Below are 24,370 nucleotides of genomic sequence, written 5' to 3' on the forward strand. Positions count from 1 at the left end.
GGACAAAATGGGAGGAACACTTCTTTACAAGGGAGGGGCTCTGTTCTCTTTATTTTAGACCTGTGCATGGATTCTGCTTTCCACATCTCCACGTTGAGACTGTGTCTCTAAATGCTGTGCTTCGCTTTAAATGGCATAGCTGAGATCTGGACTTTCTTATACTTTCCCATTTTTCTGCCCCATTTTTCTCATCTCACATCTTAACTACTATATGCCTTCTTTGATCTTGCAAGTTGTGTCTGTTCCACCCCCTCCCCATTTTGTTTTCCTGGCTGGGCTGTGTGCATGGCTGTTCTCTTTATGTCTATTCGGTCACTGTTTCCCCATGTTTGTCTCTACCTTCAAGGTCTGATGTGACTTACAATTCTTCGCTTATCCTCTCTTCAAGAGTTACTGGGTCTCTGGCCATTATTTGTTCCAAAAGAATTGCCAGTTTTGAGTTCTTAGAAGCTTTCCAACAAGAATGTTTATTTTCTGCTATTAAAATTTTATTTGGCTGAAATATGTACAATATTGATAAATGTTATATTAATGTGTACAGAATGTATGTTTGTGGAACTCAATGTGAGCAAAAGCAAATGGCAGTAAGATGCTGTGGGAGGAAGGACAAGCAGATGGTGACAGAAACCACTCTTTCTGTATTTGTAGTTGTCGCTGAGTCCAGTTAACAGGAAGAAGTAGTAGTATTGATTTGTTTTCCAGTAGGATGTGTAACAGAGTGAAAACTATTTAATTTGCAGTTTCTTTCTAGTAATTTAACCAGCAGAATACACGTAATTGTCTGTTGGGTCTTTTTTAATCCTTATACCCTTTATGCTTGATCACATGTGGTTTGCTTTCATTTAATTAGATAAGGGGTATTTATAATAACTAGGTTCTCAGTTTTTGTATGGAACTACGTTTGAGATGCTATTGAAATATTACTGAAATAAAAATAAGAATTAAAACCCAAATCTTCGTTACTTCAGTTTTACTACACTTTGAGTCAAAGAAACATCAGGAAAGATGAACCACAGCTAAACTCTGAATATAGCAGCATAAGTCTGGAGAGCTTCTAGATGAGTTTCTGGACACGTGTTAAGTCTGAGGTCCAAACTATACTGAAAGATCATTGCTGAGGAAGGAGCAGCACATCTTTGCCACTGCCACCCCACGGAACCTGTGTGACAGAACCCTGAGGTACCGTGTGGCCTTCTGAGCCATGAGCACTCTAGTGGTTGCTTCCAGGGGGAAGTAAGAAACTGCTAGATAATGGAATAAACGCTCATAAAAAAAGCCTTAAAGGGCAAAAGAGTTGTAAATGTCTAAAGTCAGTGACTGTAAGGTTATACTAGTTCAGTTTATGAGCTATTTTAAAGTAAAACTTAGCTACTCAAAATTTTAAACTTTTATGTGAAACAGCATATTTGAACAAAATTCCAGATTCATTACATTTCTGCCTTACATTGTTCTACCTTCTCTTTCATTCCAAAACTGGAGACCCTGGTGTTAGAGATTCAGACAATGAATTCTTTTATCTAGCACTTCCATTCATTATTCATTATGCATTGTCAGTGGATTGCTACTTTAGGCCTGTATTAAAGATAATTAATCTTAAGAAAAGACTTGTAATTTCACACTTTATGAAGCTCTGTTGTCTCAGCACAGCAGTGCTGTGGTGCCAAAATACTCTAATGCTCATTGTTCCTATGCAGTATCACATCTCTTAATATTTATGCGCATTCAAGTCTCCATTTTGCTTGCTTGTCTGTAGGCTTATGTTACAGCAGTCATGTTTGCATTTTGCTTTGGAAATACTTTTTGGTATTTTTATTTTATACGGAATTTCAAGCAGAAATAGGTTGCATTGTTGTTTAAATGGTGAGGTTGGAACGACCTTTGTCCTTTTCCATACTGGAAAAGAAAACTTGAAACAGTGATGGACTTCAGAGCAAGAGGAATCAAGTAGATTCCTAACTTGGCATGTCACTTCCAACGATGAGTTAAATTGGCTTCTGGTAACTGGTCAGGTACAGTCTACACTTAGAAGCCAAGGCCTGGTGGTTACCAACATGTTTCTAAACCTCCTTGCTATGCACATAGTCGTTCAGGAGCTCTGTTTGTGTGTGTGAGCATGTATGTAAGAGCTTTTCTCGGGAAGCTGATTTCATGTATTGCAACCTTTTTGTTGAGTATCTTACAATAGCTTAAAAACTATTCTAAAAATATCCATATCTCTTGGCAGTATGTAGAACTGATATTTCTAGAATACTGAAAAAATAAAACTATAATTACACCCACATGAGGGTACTGGAGAAGTGATTCAGTGTAAAGTGGCCAGAGATCCCTTTAGTTGCTTAGCACACAGAAGGGAATATTTTGGAATAAGTAGCAACGTGTGCTTGTCCTACTCTTCCTTTTTATGTTGTTGATTGCAGCAGGAGATGAGAAACTGAGAGCTAAAAATGGACTTTTTGTTTCACTTATTGCACTTCCTAAGTGGAAAAAAAATTGCTAAGGTCTTTTAAAATGTTCTTTTAAGTATCTTCAGCTGTATTTGCCTAATTGTTTTTAGTTTTCACAGTAATTGCTAACTAAGGTATAGTGCTTACTTCAATGAGATTTTTTGATTACACACTTCGTGAAAACTGGCACATCATAAAAAGATCTAATATAATTTTTGCTTATTATTAGGTTTTCCTCAGCAAACATAATTCCTTTGTAGAAATGTTAATCTTATCACAGTCCAAGAAAATAGAAATTGGGGAAAAATAATTAAAATTTTAAATAAGAGTGTATTACACTGTGCAATTTGTGCTGACTGGAGAAACACACCTCCAACCTGAATTATCCTGTCATCCTGACCTCTTAAGTGGAGTTAAGAATTATAATTTATTATTAGTCTAATTAATGCCCTAGAAGTCTAATCAAAATGCAGCAGTTTTTATTGCTAGCCAATTACAGTGATGCTAGTACTTATAGTCTAATTACTGCTTGTTCCCAATAATCAATGTACACAAGCTTCTTCACGTCATCCTTCCAGTTTCCTGCTGGGAGGAGGATGCTGCTGGTGGCTCAATGTGGGATGTGCCGGCTGCTTTCAAGCAGTCAGTTGCGGATGCTTTGTGTTGTTCCAAAAGCTTACTGATGTTAATCACACTGTTTTTGTTTAAACCTGTATTGTATCTTCTATAATTTCCTTAAGACTGTGCAGTTGCACAAAGCTGAGTTGAATCTAAAAATCAAGTTAGACATAAGTCATCTGACTGTAATGACTTCATAACAGTTAAGTCTCTCGGCTGTAAAGCATGTGCTGCTAAAGCTAAATATGAGCTCAAAAAATAAGTTCAGTGCAAGAGAAGTCCAGCCAAAACATAGAAAGTGTTTTGGTGGTTTTTTGTTGGTTGTTTTTTTTAATTATAGGGCTACAAACTCTGTGTGTGTGAGATAAATCTGTGCAACACACATACCAGAGAGGAGGGAGCACAAGCTGACCTTTCAGGCTGGCTTGCTGAGTGATAGCAGCAGAAGATAGAATGAGTCTCCTTGCAAAGCTGGAAACTGTTACAGCTGGGATGGAGGTACGGACATCTCTTCACATTGGCCAGCCGGCAGTAAATCACAAGCGAAGGACAGCTTCTCCTGCGTGGTCATCTGGTCTGTGGCAGCTTCTGCACAATTGACTTCCTGATTGCTGCCAAGAGCCGTGTTGGATTTTGACATGCACTTGAAAGGACGTTATTAAGTTCTTAAATCTTTCATTGTGACTTCCGTTCTTCAGTGTAAAATGTTCTTCGGGCTTGAGTCATCTTCTGATGATGAAGTGTGGAGGTTTTCTCATTGTGTTTACAGTGGCCTTCTTGTGAGCTGACATGGCTTATTACATTAGAGGACTCTGATCTGAGCTGCAGCAGTTGGCAAAATGGAAAGATAATCTATTCAGAAAGGAAATCTCTGCAAGCTGTTTGAATCTAGTGTGATAAGTATCTTCAGAGGTTCTTCAAAGGCTAAAGGTTGGGTGTTTTATTTTTTTTTTCTTTTGTTTTCGGTTGTGTTTATTTTTTTTTTCCAAATCTTATTGTTGGAGGAGCTAAGACTGAAATTCTGGATTTCTTGGAAATGCTACTTATAGTCTTTTGAGGTTAGATCCAGACCAAAGTCTAACGGACAACCTTAAGAATGATATAGAGTAAATCTTCAGATTGTCTGTCTTTGTGTTTGTAAGGATCAAAACACTCAGTTTTTCTGTCTTGCTTTACTTTGCTCAGGTAATGGTTGAAATATTCAGCTTACCCAAAGCTGTGACAAGTTTGCCACTCTGCCGTATGAAGTGTAGCGAAAGTATAGGGAGGCATGTTTATAAAACTTGAGTTGGCCCTTTCATGAGAACGGTTGCTTGGTCTAGTCTATTCCAGGCTGTTTAATAACAAATTAGAAATACTGGAAATACCAACCAGAGTACACAAACAAAATTTTGCCTTTCTTTCCTGTGTCTCGATTCTAGATCTTTCACAGTCCTGAGCACAGGGCTTTATTTTTGTTTTGTTGTTCCTCTATGAGAAGTACTGATTTATGTCCCTGTCAGAGGCGTAGCTTATAAAAAAAATTTGCTCACAAAATTTGCTTGTTTAGGCATGTGGGGAAACACTCCTGGCATAGATAAGTTAATGAGCCTCTTGGCATGTTGAAACAGTCATTAACAGGTGCAAACTGCCCTGTTTTTTCATACAATGAAACTCTTTTGGTTTTGAATCTTGAAATTGTGCTTTGGGTAATTTCTTCCAATATTGCAAGTTGGATAACTTGTGTACAATTCTCAGTCTAAAATTCTGTCTGCAACTTTGATTAGGTTCACTAGTCTGTTTGGAGTTCTCTGTCTATAGCTAATTTCTGTATAATTTATAACGAATGTTCTTATCTTGCTATTATCTTGAACTTAGCAAAAGCATGAAGCTTCAAGATGTTCCTCTATACCTGTCCCATTTTTCTGCCTGCTTCCCACTACACACTTTCATTGATTGTTTTTGGAAGAGGGGATATAAAATTTTCCGCTTGCTGATCTCTTAAGTTACAGAGAGCACTATGATCTCATGCCCTCTCAGTACTTCCTCAGCTCATGTGCTACCTCTTATATGTAGAGCTTTCCTAAGTGTTTCCTAGAAAAATCATTGCAGTACTTAATGACTGAACCAAATCCTAGGACTTCAGTCAATTGCCAAAATGATTAAAGAGCAGTGTTTTTTTCATTCAGAGTTGAGATCTATAACAGATGTGGGCTGTCTCATCACCCTCACGAAGTTCACAACCTTAGTTCATAAACTATCCTTTGTCTTTTCCATCAGTGTATTTACCTCTGAATACCTTTATCTGCAATTTCATATACAGTACTACCTTTTTTCTTCTGCTACAGTGGAAAATGCCTTAATTTCTAGTGTTAGCGTTCCTTTCTTGTGACTTACTCTGCTGTGTTTCTGTTAACTCCCCCGAAGTCTTCTCCTTGAATAACTGCTTGTAGCTCAGTCTGTTTATTTCCCATTGTTCTGCTATTAATCTACAACTAGTTGTGAGATGGCTTATTCCCTTTCTTGTAAGTAATTTTGTATTCTTCTTTCTTTCTTCCTCCCCTGGTTGTTCTTCTTCCTATCCCCAAGCCTGGCATATCAGTTCTTGACTTGCAGTTGTCTTTTTGTAAAAAAGTGAATCTCATATCTACTCCAGGCTGGTTTTTTTTTTTTTGTTCCACTAGCTCTGAAGACAGAGATTGGATGTCTGCAGGGAAGTAGTGACTACTAAAGAGCACATGTGTGCTCTGTGAGGTCAGTGCTCTTCATGGGTGAAGTCTCTAGGCTTCTTCTTTCAGAAGGAATGACAAACTCATGCATAGTGACATAGAAAATTAAATTGAGGTTTAGCAGATCAGATATGGACTTCCTAATTTGTCTGAATTTCTTTGGGGAGACTGAAATAAGGTGCGATTCACATGGACAATTATGCAGTCAGTTTAAGAGATGACCTCCTTGCAGACATTCAATACTCCAAGTGTTGTTAATCATCGTTTTTGTTTCTGGAGTTGGTGGTAAGATATGAAATGGAAGTTGTCAGCTGTTGAGCTTTTGATTGTTTGATCTGATGGAAACAGGTACCGCTGATCTTCACAGCGTATAATACATCTTTCCTGGAGGCTATCTAGAAAGAAATTATGTGCATTGAAAAGGTGTAACTGGAAAAGGTAATCTCATAAATGTTGTAGCTATTACTAAAGCTCATAGTGTGTCTCTATTATTCTAGGTAGCTCAAAATGTAATAGGCAGATGACACAGAAGTTGCTGAGTGTGATGTGTTGGTTGTGTGTGTGTGTTCTGGCTTTTTTTTTCCCCCCCTTCAGAAAGTAATGGCAAATGAGAGAGGAAGGGTTCCTTGAAGAAATAACATTTTGGTCATTTTTACGGGGAATAGTTGGTGGCGGTGTATGGAAATGCACATCTGAGAAAGTAAAGCGAGAAGGGAATGCAAAGGTGGTTAAAAAAATGAAGTGAAAAAGAAAGATATTAGATCAAATATAGGTGTGTAGAATGTGGATAAGAACTCTAATAGCAGGAGAAAAATACTCCAAACAAAAATCTAAATTAGTGGAAAATAATGTGGTTAACTGGAGGAGGCAAAATGAGATATATTGCAAAGTAATTTGGAACAGATGGGAGGTGGGAAAAAAATGAAGAGCAGCGATGTCGAACTGTAAAAGGCTGTAAAAGTCAAGGTGACAGATGAGGGCTTAGAAAAAAAGTGCTCTGGTAAACAAATTACAGAACCCAAATCACTTCTTTGCTTGCTGAAGGGGAGAAAATGGGAGAGAAAGAATTGGAGGTGACAGTGAAGTTTTGATCCTGAGAGAGTAAAAGTGTATGTGTTATGTGGAGTAGAAAATGAAGACTGTGGCAAGAGAGTAGGAAAAAAAGGGATGCTCAGTACTAGAAAGAATCAGTTTGTGGTAATGGTGTGGCAGGAATGGGAGAGGAAGCTGACATTTGGATTAGAACCAGCTTGAAGACAATGTGCTAAATTATTGCTGTGTGTTTGAACAGACATGCGGAGGTGGCAATTAAGTCATTGGAAAGCTTGTTCTTACAGGGAACTTGAGGGGGCTAAAAGCAACATAGCAGTGAATCAGTACATTGGAGCATTAGGAATATTTCTTACTGCAGTGTTACATCTTGCCATGAAATGCATAACTCAAGTTGCTCTATGAGTGCTATGAAATAATGATAATGATCATTCAACTTGCTATATTTTAATCAGTTAATAAAAATGTCTTATCTCTTGTGTATAGATATTTGATTTAATGGATGCCAAAGCCCGTGCTGACTGCATCAAAGAAATAGATCTTCTTAAGGTAAAATATTTGTTTAAAAATTTGCAGCCATCGTCAAAATACATTAAGTTTTTCATAGATACATTTGAAGTGTCCACTGTTGTCTGTGTAGAGTTTTCATAAGCTTCACTTAAAGAATTTTGTAGTCTTCATTGCTTTAAAAAATAACATTGGGAAGTATATCCTATAGGAAAATGGGTAACTTTTCAAGTAGAAATTTCTGCTAAAACCACAGTTATTGTAAATAACTGTATTACAGTAAAGTACTGATTTTAAAAATTGACTTTGTTGTTTCAGATAACAGTTTAGCATGCTATTGCATAGATACATTGAAGCAAAATTCCTCTAAAATTGCAACCTCAGTCATTATGTTGATCCTAAAATGCCATTGTGTTCTTGCAAAATGTTTATCTGTAAATGCTTCTCATTGCATTGTACTGAAATAGATATACATAAGAATGCTTCATATCTCTGTTTTAAAATATAAGATATGCTCTACACTAAAATGTGCATTATTATTCTGCTTTCTTAGCAACTGAATCATCCAAATGTAATTAAATATTATGCCTCATTCATTGAAGACAATGAACTGAACATAGTGTTGGAATTAGCTGATGCTGGAGATCTCTCTAGAATGATAAAGGTAGGCATTAACTTAAAAAAAATTAAACGCTTGTAACATTTAACTTCTTTCGTTAAACACAGTGAAAATGGCAGGAACTGTGGAGGAAAGTGGAGTGTTTGGACTCAATTTTTTAGATGTGTGCCCAATATTGATGCTTATGTAAGTATTTTTAACACTGTTGACCAGAATGAAAGTGCAGAAGGGGACATAACTAGACTGAAATTATATTAGTGCTGGGGAGAGGAACAAAAGTATAAAGAAAAACATTGTCACCTCCATTTAGAACAATCCATTTTGATGGCATCCCTGATTTTTGTCACAATTGTGTTCTGTTTTCCAATATTCTATTATCTGTAATAGCAGTGAAAGCAGAGAAGGATAACCGTGTAAATGTAACTACTGCTATGTTTATACGGTCCTAAAATTACATTTGGCCCTTTGAAGACAACCATGAGGCTGATGTGGCCCCTGGTGAAAATGCATTTGACACCCTGTTCTAGATCTTGATCTTCAACTGCTAACCACTTTAGCAAACAAAATAAAGTTTAAAGTGGAAATAACTGCATTGTTGTATAGGTCTGGTTAAGTACTCCTTTAATCTTGAGAATAACATACATTCTGAAAATATATTTTTATGTTGGGTTGAAATCGCATGCAGTGAACTTACTGATATGTGGTTGTGCATTATGGGTTAATTGCTTTCTTTTCCAGTTTTAGAATATCTGTTCTTTATCTAATCAGAAAAATTTATCCAAGACCTGTTGTACAATCTTTGTATTCTGAAAAATACATTAGCTTTTAACTAGCTTGTTTGATTTTTGTTTGTCACCTGACAACCACTGCCCTTCTTTTTCTACCCTTTTTCTGGTGGGTCTTAGTTTGAGGATGTCCCCGATGTACTTTCTTGTGTGCACACCAACATTCTTGTTGTGAGCACAGTGTAACTCTGGGAACAGATAATGCCAGTCAGTTAGCGTTCGCTCAGCAACAGCTGGGCACAGAACAGACTTCTGCTGTCCTGCTTAGGACCTACATGAACAGACAATGGTAATTTTTTTGTTAATGACTTTCATACTGAATTGAGGTTTTTTTTCAGCTTTTGAAGAATTTTCTCTTCTAAATTGATAATTGTAAGGTAGGACAGTCAAAATTTGGTTCTAAACACACTGACAGCGTTCTGTTAATATTTCTATCCAAATCTGATATTTTTCTTCATCTCATGAATTATTCATTCGGTGGGTTTACATTTCATAAAACATAAAGGAAGGTTTGTCTTTTCTTTTGAATGTTCAGTTTTGACACAACAGTTATTAATATGAGTACTCTGTGACAGATTGCCTTGTGGCATGTCTGGTCTTATGACCCATTGAAGCTTTTTCTTTTTCCTCCACTTTTTTTTTTTTTTTTTAATTTGAAATCCTGTGTGTGAATAATGACTTCTGCAGTGCAGTTGGCCTCATTACACCTTGCCCAAGTTGGTGGGTATTTCTTACAGGCTCGATCTTGGAGGCACTTTGTGATTGTCCTCTTAACACAGGGATCATGTTTAATGTAGCAAACTTAGATTGCTGTTTGATGTTAATGACAGCCTATCAGGCTATTATTAAATATGTATGAGGTGTCACAATGCACTCCGTCTTCCTACTGCTGGTGGTGGAAATGATTTGGTAGACTGTTTGGGTGGTAAGAGTTTAAATGTGGGATGCATCAGTTAACTAGCATCTTCTTAAAGAAGTATTTTTAACATTGTCTGAAAAATAAATGATATGGAAACTTCCTAAGCAGAATGGCTGCCTATCACGCTACTAAGGTAAATAATGATGTTGTGTTATTAAAATAAACAATGCTCTGGTTTCCAGTGTTCTTGATACAATGCAGTTCTGTGTTTGCTGGAAAATGTTGAGGCACCCACAGAAGTGTTTGGGTAGCAGGCTTCTTGTGTGATTTGTAGAAAGGATCAAGTATGTTTTTGAAATTGTAAATGACCACAGCTTGCATGACACTGAAACCAATGTTAATGTGAGGTAAAACTAATTAACTAGTTTACTTGGGTATTTGTTATGGCATTACTGGCACATCAGAGAACACTTGCAAAGCTGCTGTGCATCACAGTGCACCTTAATGAATTCTTTAGTTCTTCCATTAATGAACCACATCCATCTTGCCCAGCTTTTATAGCATCCCTCTTGTTACCTGTGAATAATACTCTCTTTGTCCCCATTGAATAGACAACTGAGGAGAATCACTTGGTGCATTCATGTAGTTTATAAAAGAATTAATAGAATCTGCTGTATGTCAAAAAAAAAAAAAAGACAGCTGTGCATTGGCATTTACAAATCATATAATGAAATTGGTGTGTCTTGTGTTCTCTCTGTGTGTTTATGTATATACATACACAGATTTAATCCACTTTACCTTATTTTTTTTTAATTACCTCTGTCACAGGGAGATGTTTCAGTACAGCCTCCATTTTGAAAAATATGAGGATTCCAAACGGAGGTTTTCTTATCTTACATCTTTTAATGGCCTGGTAGAATTCCTGAATGTGGCATGTCGGTAATACTGAGAAGCAGATGTTTGCAGAGAGGGGAAATACTTACATTTGGTTTTGTGCTGGAATAACGTACCTCAGTACTGTGTAACCCCTGTGTAGGGATGGTGAAAGAAGGAAAAATTCTTCCATTTCTGTATCTGTGTATTAGGCTGCTGGATACTATTACATAAAAAAATTACAAGTAAATAATTAGTAACTCTTGTGCTAGTTCCCAGTTGCTTTTGGTCTCTTGCTGGTGTGTCCAGTCTCTACTGTGGAACGTGGTGATGGTCCATAGCTACCAAGGCTAAGGGTAGTTCATGACAACTCCTGTTGTTACCTTGTAGTACCATCTCCTTTTGCAATACAAAAATATGTTGTAAAGCAGGTTTGAGGCTTGATGCCTTTTCCTGTTAGTCATGGTTTTTTTCCACCGCAAACAGTGACAGGGTAAAAATTGTTCTGTGTACTTTTTTGGGTTGGGATTTTTTTTTTCTTTAAAGAAACAATTTATATGTTGGATAAAGAAAATTCTGTTAATAAAGAAGAATCTACTAATTGCATTAATCAAGAAAATACATTATGATTCAGTAAAAAGAGCTAATTAGTAAATTCCGTGCTGAAGATGTTGAAACAAGGGAATTTGAATTATCTTGCAGAATAGTTACCATGTTATTGAAGATTAAATATAAAATTATTAGAAAGGCTTGTAAGAAGGGATGTTATCCAGACACTGAAGTGTGGGGGTTTTTTTTGTGTGGTTTTTTTTTGTTGTTTTTTTTTTTTTTTTTAAATCAGCGATAAACTTCTAGGTCTCTTTCTGCACGTATTTTTAGTTTTTCTGGCAAATAATCTTAGCACACAAAAAATGCAAACTTTAAACTGAATATGTCATACAGATCTTAAGGAAGTTAATCATGCTTTGGGAACAAGCATGAAAGCTTTAATCTAAAAAGTTGAAAATGTTTGCATCTTTCTTAAGATAGATGGAAAATAATTTGACTTCTACCAAATGTCACCTAGGCCCTTCACCCACTCTTCAGAGAACACTTTTTGGTTTGTTATTTTCAGCTTTAAATAAAAACAACAACAGAACAAAAACTATAATTATTTAGCTAAAATAAGACAAATATTTAAAAACTTCTCATCAGTACAAAGTTCATGTTAATACCTCAGGTTCCTGTAGTTGTGAACAGTAAATTTTTATAGGACAGTAAAACACAGTGATAGTCATTTAGTTCCAAGCAACTGGTGCTTATCTAAATAGCTGATTGTGGCAGCTGAAGCTCTGTTTAGACTTGTTTGAAATCTCATTGATTATCATTGTGCCGCTCACCACCGGTGGATATTTTGGGCTTCACTGTGTGAAATTATATCGGGCAGTTTCTCCTCTCCACATGGTCTGGGATGCAGATCCTCCTTCTTGTATTATCAATGAGGTTTTCGGGAACTGATTAGCAGTACTCCAGGGCTGACTAACTTTCCTTTGCTGCCTTATGGAACAGCTTGCCTTTTTCAGGGGCTTAAAGGGTGGGAGCAGTTTTAGCCTCAGTCCGTGGCAGCTTTGCCAGCCCAGAGCGCTGCTCCTGCCCGTGTGAAGCCACCACCGCTCCGCTGCAGAATCCACGTGGCTGCAGCCTCAGTGTGTTACAGCACTGAGGTGGCTCCAGAGCGGGGTAATGGCCTTTGGGGAGTTAGAGAGATGTTGTGAGGGCAGTGGATTTGGAAAGAACACAGGACGTGGGGCAGCTATTACAGTTTGCCCTGAGTGTCCGGTGGTGTCTGTGAGGCTGGACAACACAGCATGGAGGGTTATTCTCATCATTCTGAACTTGGGTTATGATCAGGGGCAGGTCAGGAACTTCTGCATGAGTTGCTTTTGTGGACTGAGCAGTTCATCTTGCTCTGCTGATCTTGAGCATGACGGAGTTGAGGAGGCACGTTTGTCTACAGAAGCTAGTTACTTTATCTGTGTGCAGCCTGGCTGCCCTGGATGGCTAAAAGCCCACGATTAACCATTCTCTCACTGCAGTGAAGCTGGTTACATTGCTGAGAATGGAAACTTGTCACTTGTGGTTTGTGTTTTGTTTTTTTTTTTTGTTGCTGCTGTGGTGGGTGTTTTTGGTGTGTGGGTTTGGTTTTTTTTTGTTGGTTTGTTTTTTGTTTTCCCCTGAACTATTTTCTGGTGGATTGCTGTCCTGGGAATGGGCTAGAAATAGCACAGACAGTGGGGTTATCTGATGAATGTTGGTAGCACATGCTACCTATAGTTTGACTTCATTTAATTATAAGAATGATAATTTTCTTTTGCTGTGAAAATTGTAAGATTTTGGGGAGTGTGAAGTTAGGGAAACACCTTTGTAAGGAAGGGGTGCAGTGTCAGAATTTAGCAGGTCAGGTGTTTACCCCTTCCCAGGGCATGATCCAATGTTTTGGGACCCTCATCTATTAACTGACTATGTTGTTTGGCTATCTCTTTATCATACACAACATTGATTTACAGCTTTAGCAGTAGTAGAAGAAGGTTGACATTCATGTTTGTAAGGCTGGTGTGACAACGATGTCTCTGAAGTAGTTTGAATGGCAGTGTTGCATAAGCTCTACGTTGCTGTGCACACACGTGTGTAGCAGGACACTAACTGTGTTTGCTGTTAGGTTTGCCAAAGATTTAGCTGTGTGAGAATATGTTTCCAGTTTGTCAAAATATGATAATTTCATGCTAAGAAGCTGCATGCCAGCTGCCCACTTGAGGGTGTATGTTTCCAAAAATGTTGTATGATTTAGTAGATGGTTAAAGAAAAATATATTATTCCGCCAAGATGTTTGTTTGTTAATATGTTTATTTAATTTAAAATGTAGCTGCCATTTTATCTGGAATACTGTAAGCCCCTTTAGCCTTGAAACGGAGACTTAAAACTTCTAAAGGGGATTTTTCTTGCAATAATGGCTGCGAAACTTACCTAAACTTAAATTCTTCTAACACAAGTGTTTATATGTGCTTAACAAAAATTGCTGGAGTGTAGCAGCCAAAGTGGAGAATTTCTATACATGTAGGGCTGTGCGGACCTCTTGCATCCCTTAGTGATGACAGTATTGCATACTGCCTGAGTGACTATGAAAGCTTCAACCTGTAGTGTAGGTGAATGAAATGGCTTTGCCAGAAATAGCTTTTTCCAAATGCTTTGGGTGGACTGGAGCTCTCCTGTCTCTCAGAGGGTATTTATTTTTTCTAACAGCACAGGGAAGGGAGTAATCTGAGATGACTGTGGAGAAGGCAAAAGACTAGACAGACACAAGTAGGCTGGGTCAAACAACTAAGTGATCCTTAGGTGGGCAGAAGAGGATCTGGCTGGGAATAGGGAAGACAAGTGGACTGGGACTAACTGGTTAGCATTTTTTGAGAGAAGGCAGAAATTATGACTCAAGGCATTTGAGACTGAGGATTATAAGAGACTGAGGGTAAGAGTAATGGATTGGGAAACTGTTAAATGGGGGTCCCGGTACTGGACACGAGCACATTGAGATTAGAGAAGGGCCAGTGTGTTGCCAGAGAGCAGGACAGACTGGTCAAGGATCCCAGAGACAGACAAACTGGCTGCCAGCAGGGAGAGAGCCTGGGTGGGATAACCAGGACTGGCAGGGAACAGGGTGGGTGTGTCAGTGGAGAAAATGGGACGTTGGGAAGGAACAGGTCTGGGTTGGGGGCAGAGAAGGGGCAGGTTGCGTAGGAATTACAGATCAAATACGGGGGAACACGAAGAACCTGTCCCGTAGCATACTGCCGTGTGCAGCGTGGAATGGCACTCAAGGTTCAGGACCACTTTTCTGATGCTGTCAGCAAGCGTGAATGAAATCCTCTGGCAGTACCCATCCCTTACCTGCTGCAGGATGATCTCTGTTGTGTAGGTTACTTGGTCAGCTGCAATACTAGCTGTGGCTGGAAGAGTGCTGACGCTGGTAAGCACAGCAATATAATAGAGAGCCTGCATTTCTGTAGTTATTTTAATGCTTTTTTAAATCTAGGGAATTGCTTGTAACTTAAGGAAGCAACAGTGAATCTGCAAAATCAAACATTCAAAGGCTAAAAAATCCTACAACTGAATACCTTGCACTCCAGCAAGTTACAGGTTTATTTCTTCTTTTAAGAACCGCTGCTCTATTCAGTGCTAAGAGTGCAGCTACTCTGAGTAGAAATCATGGTGGTGCAATACGTGCACTATCATTTGTCACATCTGTGCTGCCTTCTTTGCTGCAGTGGCCGTTTTCAAGGCAGGGAATTCAAGATAGACAAAGGTTTCATGGTTAATAGAATGGAATACTTTTCCGAGGACCATCCTTTCTCACTGTCTCTGGTATTATTCCTAAGGGATACTGTATAAAGCACTTTAACCACTATTTTTGTTGGGAATTGTAATTGCTTATTCTGTACTTCTAATAATCAAGATAAAACTCTGGGGTTTGATTTGTAGAAGTATCGAGCATTCACAGCTTCATCTGTTCTGAGTGGAAACTGTGCTTTGAAGATGAACTGTTTCATAAAGCTAAGTATGTTGGAAAGGAGGTGCTTAAAGTGGTGCCAGAATTAATTAACACTTTTGATCTTAATTCTTTGCCCCTATTCTAATTTTTAAAATGGGGATATTTATACCTCATAATTTCTAAGGCCATTTGTGAAGATAAACTTCACAAAGTTTATTTTATTAATTTGATATTCCAGTGATGCATATCAGGAAGCTGTACCTCTCCCTAAAACTTACATTTAATAACAGGTTTTGAATAGTGCACAGTAAATAAAGCCTAGAGCCGTTTTCAAACAGCTCATTAGCTGAATGTCATGAATGAATGAGAAAAGAGTCTTTTGACATAAAGAAAGAAACCAGAACTGAAAATTGTGCACACATACTCTCAAGGGAGAGAAATTATGGTGGCTTTAATTTGGAGATTTTTCTTATACGTATATTTATGTCCAAATACTTGACATCATGATTGTGGAAAAGCATTTTTAAAGTAGTCTGTTGTGCATGCCTGTATATATTCTTTTCATGATACTGATTTATCAGGGTCTATAAATGTGAATTTTAAAATTTGTAATCTGGTTCTTTTGGTTTTCAGCAGAATCTGTGTCTCTCTTGTGCCTTTTTTTTTTCTTTCTCCATTACTACTAGACTTAAAGAACAAAAAGCCCACTACCCACGTCACCCCCCCAGTGCCAAACCTCCTGACTCGTAGTCTTTTTCTTTAGCACATGGTTATGTTTTATAACATAAAGCAGTGTAGCACCTTCCTGAAGCTACATCACTGATAAACATTAAAAGCTGCAAAATATTTTTTTCTCAATTTGTTTTCATATTCTATATCGCCTTTGCTCTTAGTTTTTTTATGTATTCATTTTTGAAAAGACTTTAAAAAATAGTGTAGCTTGAAGAAGTGTCTAATGTATTAGGATACAGTAATACAGTATATGCTAATTATAGATCAAAGCTAAATTATTTATATGTTCCTTTCCTAAAGTAGAAAGTTGGGGCTTTGAACCAGTCAGTCTGATTTTTGCCACTAACCTTTTTTAAAGCTACTGTAAGTATTTCTTCTCAGTAATTAAAAAACAGTGCCTCCTTATTCCCCAAGCCAAGGCGTGCATCTCCGCCAAGGCAGCAGAGGTGGTTCTGGAGAGCTTCTGCAACCCATACCCCTGTGCTACCTGTGTGTTACCGGGCTGCCTGACAGGTACTTGACCGTCCCCTCTGCCCTCAACCGCAGGTGGCAGCAGTTTGCCGTGTGCAGGTGACGTGTGTGTGCTGGTGGCAGGAGAGCTGACCAGTCCTGCTGACCAGTCCTGCAGTCTGTAACCAGAGGGGTAATTGGGCTGGGTAACTGCCAGGCAGCCTTGTTAGTTTTTCTGCACATCAGCCATTGTCTGTGTCTGCTGCTGGAACGACGAGAATAAATGGGCAGATTTTCCGCTGAAATAATTAGACCATCAACACTGTTTTGTCTTGTGGACAGTCCCCTTCATAGACATCACACCTGAAGCTGATGTGTAAGCAACTGGCTGTACTTGCAGGGAGAGTAACAGTGTCAGCTGTGAAAAGTTAACTTGATGTTAAACTTCATTTAACTACTACCCAGGCTGTTCAAATAGCTCTAACCGGGGCAGAAATGCTGGGGGTATTTCATTTCCACATTTGCCCACTGGTGCTGGAATTGTCTGACTCCACAAACCTTTACAGAGCAGGGAGAATGGAAAGATTTTAGTAAATAATAGTTCTGGGTGCTTTTCTTGTTTGAAATGTCCTGCAAACAACACTTGAAGATTATTTTTAATTTTTCACACAGTTGTTTTTGAAAAATTTGCAGTATCTATGTTTGTGTTGTATGAATAACTTGCTGAGAATGAAGAGAGAAGGGTTTGAATTTGTTTGCCTTAAGAGTTAAGATAGCCTCTGTATTTACTGAGTCATGGTATTACTTTTTATTAGGAATAATAGTTAATGATTCAAGCACGAGTTTCACCTCTTTGTGCTGTGCCAGTTTTCCTGAGGGAATTTATGGGAGAAAGATGCATGTAATCAAATACTGTTGGATTTAAACACGTGGCTGTGTGTTTTAAGAGGCCCTGCTCAGCACTAACAGCAGAGACAATGAAAATTATGCAGTATTGGAAATCTTATTTTGGTGGCTCTGCAAGTAGATCTGATTTCAGTGGGTGGTCTTTATCTCTGAACACCGTGTGTTCTTGATTTTTTTTTTTTGTTTTTTTTTTTTTTTTTTGCATGAGCAAAAATATTAAGTGGAACAGAGTGACTATAGCTGGACTACTCAGTAAGGAAAAATGGAATTAATCCTTGCAAAGGTTGTTGGATAAATATATATATAAAGTGACTGTTCAGAGCTTTCTAAGGGAAAGTCTGACTAATAGATTATTAGCATGAAATAATATATTCTAAAAATGGGAAAAGCAACAATTTTCAGTTGAGTTTTTCTTGCAAGGCTTTTGTAACTAGTTGTCTTTCTTTTGCGTGTAAAAGAAGATTGTGCTTGAGAAGATGTTTCTATCTCAGTTCTATGATGTGGGTGAGGTGGGTTATTTATTTATTTTAGGAAAGACCATGTTTCAATTCTACGAATTTGGCCTTCTGATGCTAGTAGATGCTTCTATTAGGACAATTATTTTGTCTATGAGTTTTTGTACTGTGTCTTAGTCTTTTGTTGCTATTGATTAAATAAAGATGTTTGTTGTATACTAAGAATCACTAATAGAGGAAGAATGATATTTTTAAAATGCATTTTTTGTGGATTCTGGAAGAGAAAAATAAATGTATGGCATCTTCAGTAAATGGAGACGTAAACAACTCTAAAGCAAAGCTGGAAAAAGAACCAGGTAATAAAAAAAAAAAATATTTCTATTAAGTCACTTTATTTGCCAAGTACTTGATACTTTCTGTATGTTCAGTTAGTAGATGCAAAATAGTTTGGTTTTTTTAAAATTTGTTCTGTTTTTAAAACTGAGACAGCTGCTATTCTTGAAATGTAGACAAATTTGATCACCTCATGATCAAGTTGGATGAATGGATCAAGATGTGATGGACCTTCTATTTTTGTTCTGCATAGCAAGGAAAAATGGCAGAAAACTTACCACAGTGTGAAGAGAACGGCAGCTGAATTCATAAATAGAGATAGCCAGACAAAAAACCTGGGACTCTGCTTTCCTACTAGAACTATATAGCCTTTTAAGTAGAAAGTAAGACTTATGTAGAAACTTAATTTCTGTATATTAAATACAGAAGTCTCTGCTCCAAAATGCAGAGGTGTTGTGGTCCATCTTCTCTGCTTCATCCTTTTGACCCCGCACACCCTTGCCAGTTCTGGTTTGTTGCTGTTGTATTCCCAGAGTGAGAACTCGCGCTTCCATAGTTTCCTATCCCAGCTGCCTGACCTCTTTCCTTGCTCTGTTCTCTCTGCTAGTCCATTTTAAAAGAGACTCCCAAAGAAACACAGGCAGAAGTGGCCAAGAACTTCATTGTGTTCCATGTAATAATCCCTTCTGCATCACTTTGCTCTTGATGGAGTTCACATGTATGCCCACAAGTATCTGCTTGTTGAATCACTGTGTTCTGATACATCTGTACAATAAAATACAGAAATATACAGGTATGGGCTTTTATTACGTCAGAAGTGAAGTAATGAGAACAGGCAGAGATGATTAAGATCCTCATCAAAACGTGAAAGGAAAATGAATCTGTTTAAAACAAGGAAATGGTTGTTCTCATTTTATTTTCCCCCAAATCTTCTCTTTCAGAAGACAACTCTAGCCTGGAGAATGCACAGTGACAAATCCAGGTATATGTCATTGTGGGCTTGTTGGGCAGGTTCACAGATTTTTTTTTTTTTTTTTTTTTTTATAATGACTGTGCAAAATTATTTCAATGATCAGTTTCATCTTTCTGCAAGAGATGTTTATAAATCTCTTGTGTTTATATAGTTCAGTTTGCTTCTTAAAACACTCATTGGGTGTTTTTAAAAATATTTTAAATTTTATTTCTATTTTTTTCCTATTCAAGAAGTCTAAACCAGGCTAAATCACAACTTAAAAGTCTCTCAGACACTGTCAGAACTGAATGCTATATTTTTTCCAAACATCATTACTGGGACATAGGCAGTCATCCCAAATTGTACTGTAATCATCTATGCTCATTGTGCTTTGCTCATCTGTAGGAAATCCTGAGTTTTATAAAAGCCAGGCATGGTCCTGCATATTCCCTTTAAGAGTATTCTCTGAATTGTGCTTTTTAAACCTAGAAAAGACCATTTGCTAATTGCTGTCACTTTTGCTTTTGGGATTTGACCTTTAAAGAATCATCTTTAGAAACTCGGTATAATATAATTCCATGCTTTTATATTGACTTTAAACTTTTTTCTCTATCCAAGAAACTGAATGGCATATGCTATTTAGGTACAGGGCAGCTATATTCAACTTTACTAGGATGAAAACATTTGGAGAATACTTTTTCTTTTAGTAATTTATTAGAGAAAACCAGGTGAGTTCTGTTTTTCTCATAAGAAAACCGCTTAGTCATTCCATTAAAAGGGATGAAAAGATGAACCAGTGATGTAACCCACCTACATTAGAGCTCTCTAAGGCAGATAAATAGCAAATCTATGACAAAAGTTAAATGACTAAATTACAGTTCTATCTGTACTGACATTGTGAAAGCTCTTCGAAGTAGTTTTTTGTGATTCCATTCTCAAAGAGAGAGATATGGCTTTTGAAACAATTCTTGCTGGGAGACAGTCTGCTGCCTGAGCATGCCTGGTATCCTCCATTTGCCTGAGAAAACAATAGTTTGCAACTGTGCCCGAATTTTTAATGCACACGTATAAGCAGTTCCCTTTTTGCCCAGTTTCAGATATGTTGAGGCTGATCTTTCACCTCAGACAGTATTATGTTTTTTTAATGTCACATCCCAGAAGGCTGGTGGTTTGAGGGACATCAGGACTGCCCTTTGAGTCTCAGATGGGTGGAAGAAGCAGAACAGTGACATGTTGAAGATGACAGTGCTTTAGAAAGCTGTATGTCAGGCTATATTCCTTTGAGGTCAATTCTGGGCAGGTAACAGCAACTGGTGTACAGTGGGAGGTGTCAGTGTTAACTTAGCTTGATTCTGTGGACCTTGGGATGTTTGAGATGTTACAGCACTGTGCAGTGAATTAGTTTCAGTATTAACTGCTTGTGGTGCTTCTATGCTCCGCTACAATAGAGGTTAAAAACTGCTGTTTTGGCATCGTCTTCTGCATTTTGGCTTCCCTTTAGGAAGGGAGAAAACTCCACAACCATTAGAACTGTATTTTGCATTGTGGACTGTTTTAAAATGGAGGAGAAAGAAAATAATCCTACTTTGAATATAGTTAATTTGCACTAGATGAATTAAATTATGCTGCTCAGCATAAAATAGGTTTGACCATGTTTTCCATCAACTTATATTCCTCGTTAGAAGGTAAGGTTCTAAACAGGAATGGAATTCCTTTTCCTCATTGACTTTTTTCAGAATTAACACTGTCTGTTGTACTGTTTCCTAGAAACACACAACTTGTTTCAATAGCTAATTTTGCTAAATCAGTCTTTTTCGTTGTGGAGACTTTATTGATGGATAACAGCCCAAGAAAACATTGAAAATATGTATTTTGATGGAAGAAGATAATGTAATTAATTACTACAGAAAACAATGCTCAGTCTGTTTATTTTAAAGATATTGGATTACTTTTAAAGCTATGCAAGAGAAAATGGTGCCCATTTCTTTGTTTAGTTCAAACATTGTTAGCAAATCTAGCAGCTCTCTTTTGCATCCTCTTTAGATGGATAAATTCTACGGGGTTATTAATATTACTGATGCTTTCAGGAAGAGAAGTTATTATCACACAAAATTATTAATGCCTTCAGTAGAATGAGACTATGTCTTAACTGTTGTTATATTGCATGCCTGCACGGTAAGAACTGAAGCTGATTTTGTAGTGTACAATCAACTACAGTGTTATAGATGGCAAATAAGTAAAATGTTAAAAGAATACTTGTTCATAAATACTTTGAAAGTACACTGATGTTCTTTAAGTGCATCAGAATGGAAAGCTGTAATGGAAAATCTTCCCATTTCAGACACTTTGTGAATGGTGTTTCATCACTGTTTATGCTTTGGTTCAAGTTAAAGAAAAAATAATATTTCAGAATGTTTAAGTACCTAGTTATAATTATGATAATTTCAGAATGCATTTTAAATCAAGGGACTATGCTTTCATGTGCACATACTTACATGTATTGTGTATTTGTTTTTAAATGAAAAGAAACCTGGTCTCCATCTTCCTGTTGACATCAAACAATCCTCTGATATGCAAATCCAGCTATGGGGAGAAGAGATACACGGGGTTTGTTTGGATTCGGTCCAAGACTGAGAGAAAATTGTATTTAAAGAAGTAATTTATATGCTTTGCCTCATTTAAATGAAAATGCATTTTGAAATAATCCTTATAACTAAAGCCATTTTGGTGAAATGTTGTGATCCTTTGTATGACAGATGCATTTTGCCATAGCTGGTTTAAAAACATTGTTCTCGTGCTCCTGCATGTCTCTGTAATGTGTAGATGCAGCTGTCAACTTCTCAGTTGTGCATTTTAACATAGTATATGAAAATATTTTTATTCTTCCGGAGTAGTAAATGTTCATTATATAACTTTGTTAGCATGTGCATGAATGTGAAGTGTGTGTCTGTACACATGCTATTAAAATACACCTAAGTACTTCGCTTTACATCTAAACTTTTGTTGGTATTAATGCTGTTCGTGTATTCTCTTTGTGTGTTTAATTTTAAAATCTGTCAAAATATGAATCTTTAAAAGAAGAGACTAAACAAGCAATGATTTTGCAGTCCTCTTACCTTTAGCTGCAAAATACTTAATGATCAAACTTGCACGTTTTGGCATTGGCTGAATTCCAGATTTTCAGTATGTATTTTTGGAGAACCATGTTATTCCGGTGTCTGAATATAATATGTGAAGGAGATGTGTGTAGCAGAGCATAATTATGTTTCACGTGAGCTTTAACAGGCCACTGAACTGTTACCAGTGATTGGTAATGGTTGTTTATACAGGATGGGAAGTATTCGAACAGGAGTTATAATAGATCACTCTGAAATTTTCAGAAATTGCAGTTCTTTTAATCCCATTTTATGTATTGCAGAGGTTTCTAAGGCTAATCTAATAGACTCTTTGTACACAATCTTTGTGATTGTGTGTCACTACTATTTTTTTTCTTCTATTTAGAAAATGATTCTATGGAAACCAGTGTTGTTTTAAGGAAGTATTTCATGTGAAAAGTCCTGCAGCACATACCTTTATATCTGACCTTTATTCATTCTGTGGCCCCTTACTCTGTGCTAGACTGTTCTGACCACATTAACAATCCTCAGTGCAGGATTAAATACCATGTAAATCCTTCTTTGGGACAGCAGTTTTATTTCATTGATGTCATTTGTGGCTCTATGTGTTGACTGACTTAAACACATACATTGATATGTGTATTAATATTTTAGATGAAAGCTTTCTGTGCAAAGAAATTTTGTTAAACTTTTCTCATTAGGTTGTGAGCCTCTTGTATTTGTTTTTTAAATAAGTATTTTCTTTAAGTATTTTTTTTTTTTTTGGTCATTTTATGCAAGTTTTAAATTTTAATAGTCAGTGTCCATCCTTTTTTCTTTAAGCATTTTAAGAAACAGAAGAGGTTGATTCCTGAAAGAACAGTTTGGAAGTACTTTGTTCAGCTGTGCAGTGCCTTGGAACATATGCATTCTCGTCGGGTTATGCATAGAGGTAATTAGGATCAAAGATGATTTGTCTTTATTAAACCTTTTACTATGTGAGAATTAAGCTGGTTCAATGCAAATGACACCAAATAACATCAGTGTTTTTTTGAGGGCTGACACAATGTATGTTTCTGTAATGTTTTACAAGTAACGGCAAAGTGTAATAGAAGTTTGTGGCTGTACATTTGTGACAGGCATTTGTTTGCAGCAATGGCTTGTGATACCAGGTTTTCAAAGCAATTGATAGTTCTGTAAGAGATGGACACCCTCCTACCTCTCTGCTTGTTCAGTTCATTGTATTGGCTCTTATTTTCTGTCCTGTTCTTATTCTTCTATATTTGACCATTGTCTCTCCCAAGTATTGTTACTTGCATTCTTGCACAGCTGCCCATCCATTCTTTTCACCTCTTGCGCCTGTTTTTCTTAACTCCTGCAATGTTTTCTGGTGATATATAGGCCCTTCTCCCACTCCCTTATCTGCTGGATTATGCGCAGCCATGAGCATTGTCCCCCCGCTCTGCTCCTCTCCACTATTTCCAATTTTCTGTGTCAAGTACTGTGTCCCAACAGCCCCTGTAGTTGCCAGCTGTCCATGTCAGGTACTAAATCTCTTTTACCCATTTTAAACCTCTGCACTGCTGTCTCCTCTGTATGTTGTCTTCATTTTGCCTTGTAACTCTGAGTCAAAGAAAACAGATCATAGTATAGCTGCTTCTTGGATGTACAACTTTTTTTCTTTTTTTCTTTTTGCCATGGAAATGTCTCTGGCTATGAGTTGCAAGATGTATATGGGCTGTTTCCCTGGGTTCAGGTGAAATTACATGTCTTAGTTTGGTGGCTTCCTTCTGCTGGGATGCGAATACCTGCCTGAAAGCAAGTCACTCGATCTTTGCTGAGCTTTGTCGTTTGCAGCTAGAGATGTTGCACCCTTCAGCAGATCAACTTGGATGCCATTGCCACTGCAAATGGCCTTCTCTTGTCATCTTCCTTTTTTTTTTCCCCCTTTGTGCATTTTTGTACAGATACCTGCAAGTGCAAATTATACAAAGAGAAAGACATGAAATAAGAGAATCTTTCCATAGTCATTTAATGCTTTTATGACTAAACAACTTTATTTCAGTGTATTTCAGCTCAAAACCAAAATGAACTGAAATGTCTTAAACTGAAATGCTACCTTCAAAGCTTCTGGCAAACCTAACAATTTGATGGTTGCACACCAAAACCAATGACAATTAAAGCCATTTTTAAGTTGAGCCGATATCTGTGTTGGACTGTTGCACAAGGAGTGATCCAAACTCCTGAATACTAGGTCAGATAACAGTGTAACATAATTGCTCTCTCTTCTTCTCTAAAGCTTATAAAGTTTTGTAACTTTTTATTTGAAACCTGAAAATGCTCGTGTCTGAAGGGTTATTAACCATTTGTTTCACTGTACATGTATCTTAAGCAACCTGTAATCCCCTCTTATCAAAGTTAGGTGATTTTATTAGTATATTAAGTTTAGAGCCACAGTGCGT

General features: G+C 37.3%; 1 protein-coding gene across 6 annotated transcripts in view; it reads left to right on the plus strand.

The window, feature by feature from the left end:
* NEK7 (NIMA related kinase 7) overlaps nucleotides 1–24,370 on the plus strand; it is a 74,658-nt gene that overhangs the window by 21,033 nt on the left and 29,255 nt on the right. For all 6 annotated transcript variants that reach the window (XM_065072401.1, XM_065072402.1, XM_021294019.2 and 3 more), the window contains exons 4-6: nucleotides 7,307–7,369; nucleotides 7,881–7,991; nucleotides 22,752–22,860. In XM_065072401.1, the coding sequence (XP_064928473.1) occupies nucleotides 7,307–7,369; nucleotides 7,881–7,991; nucleotides 22,752–22,860 (283 nt within the window). The remainder of the gene's footprint in view (nucleotides 1–7,306; nucleotides 7,370–7,880; nucleotides 7,992–22,751; nucleotides 22,861–24,370) is intronic.

This window comes from Columba livia, chromosome 8 (genome assembly GCF_036013475.1).
Source record: "Columba livia isolate bColLiv1 breed racing homer chromosome 8, bColLiv1.pat.W.v2, whole genome shotgun sequence".
In the NCBI taxonomy this organism is placed as follows: Eukaryota; Metazoa; Chordata; class Aves; order Columbiformes; family Columbidae; genus Columba; species Columba livia.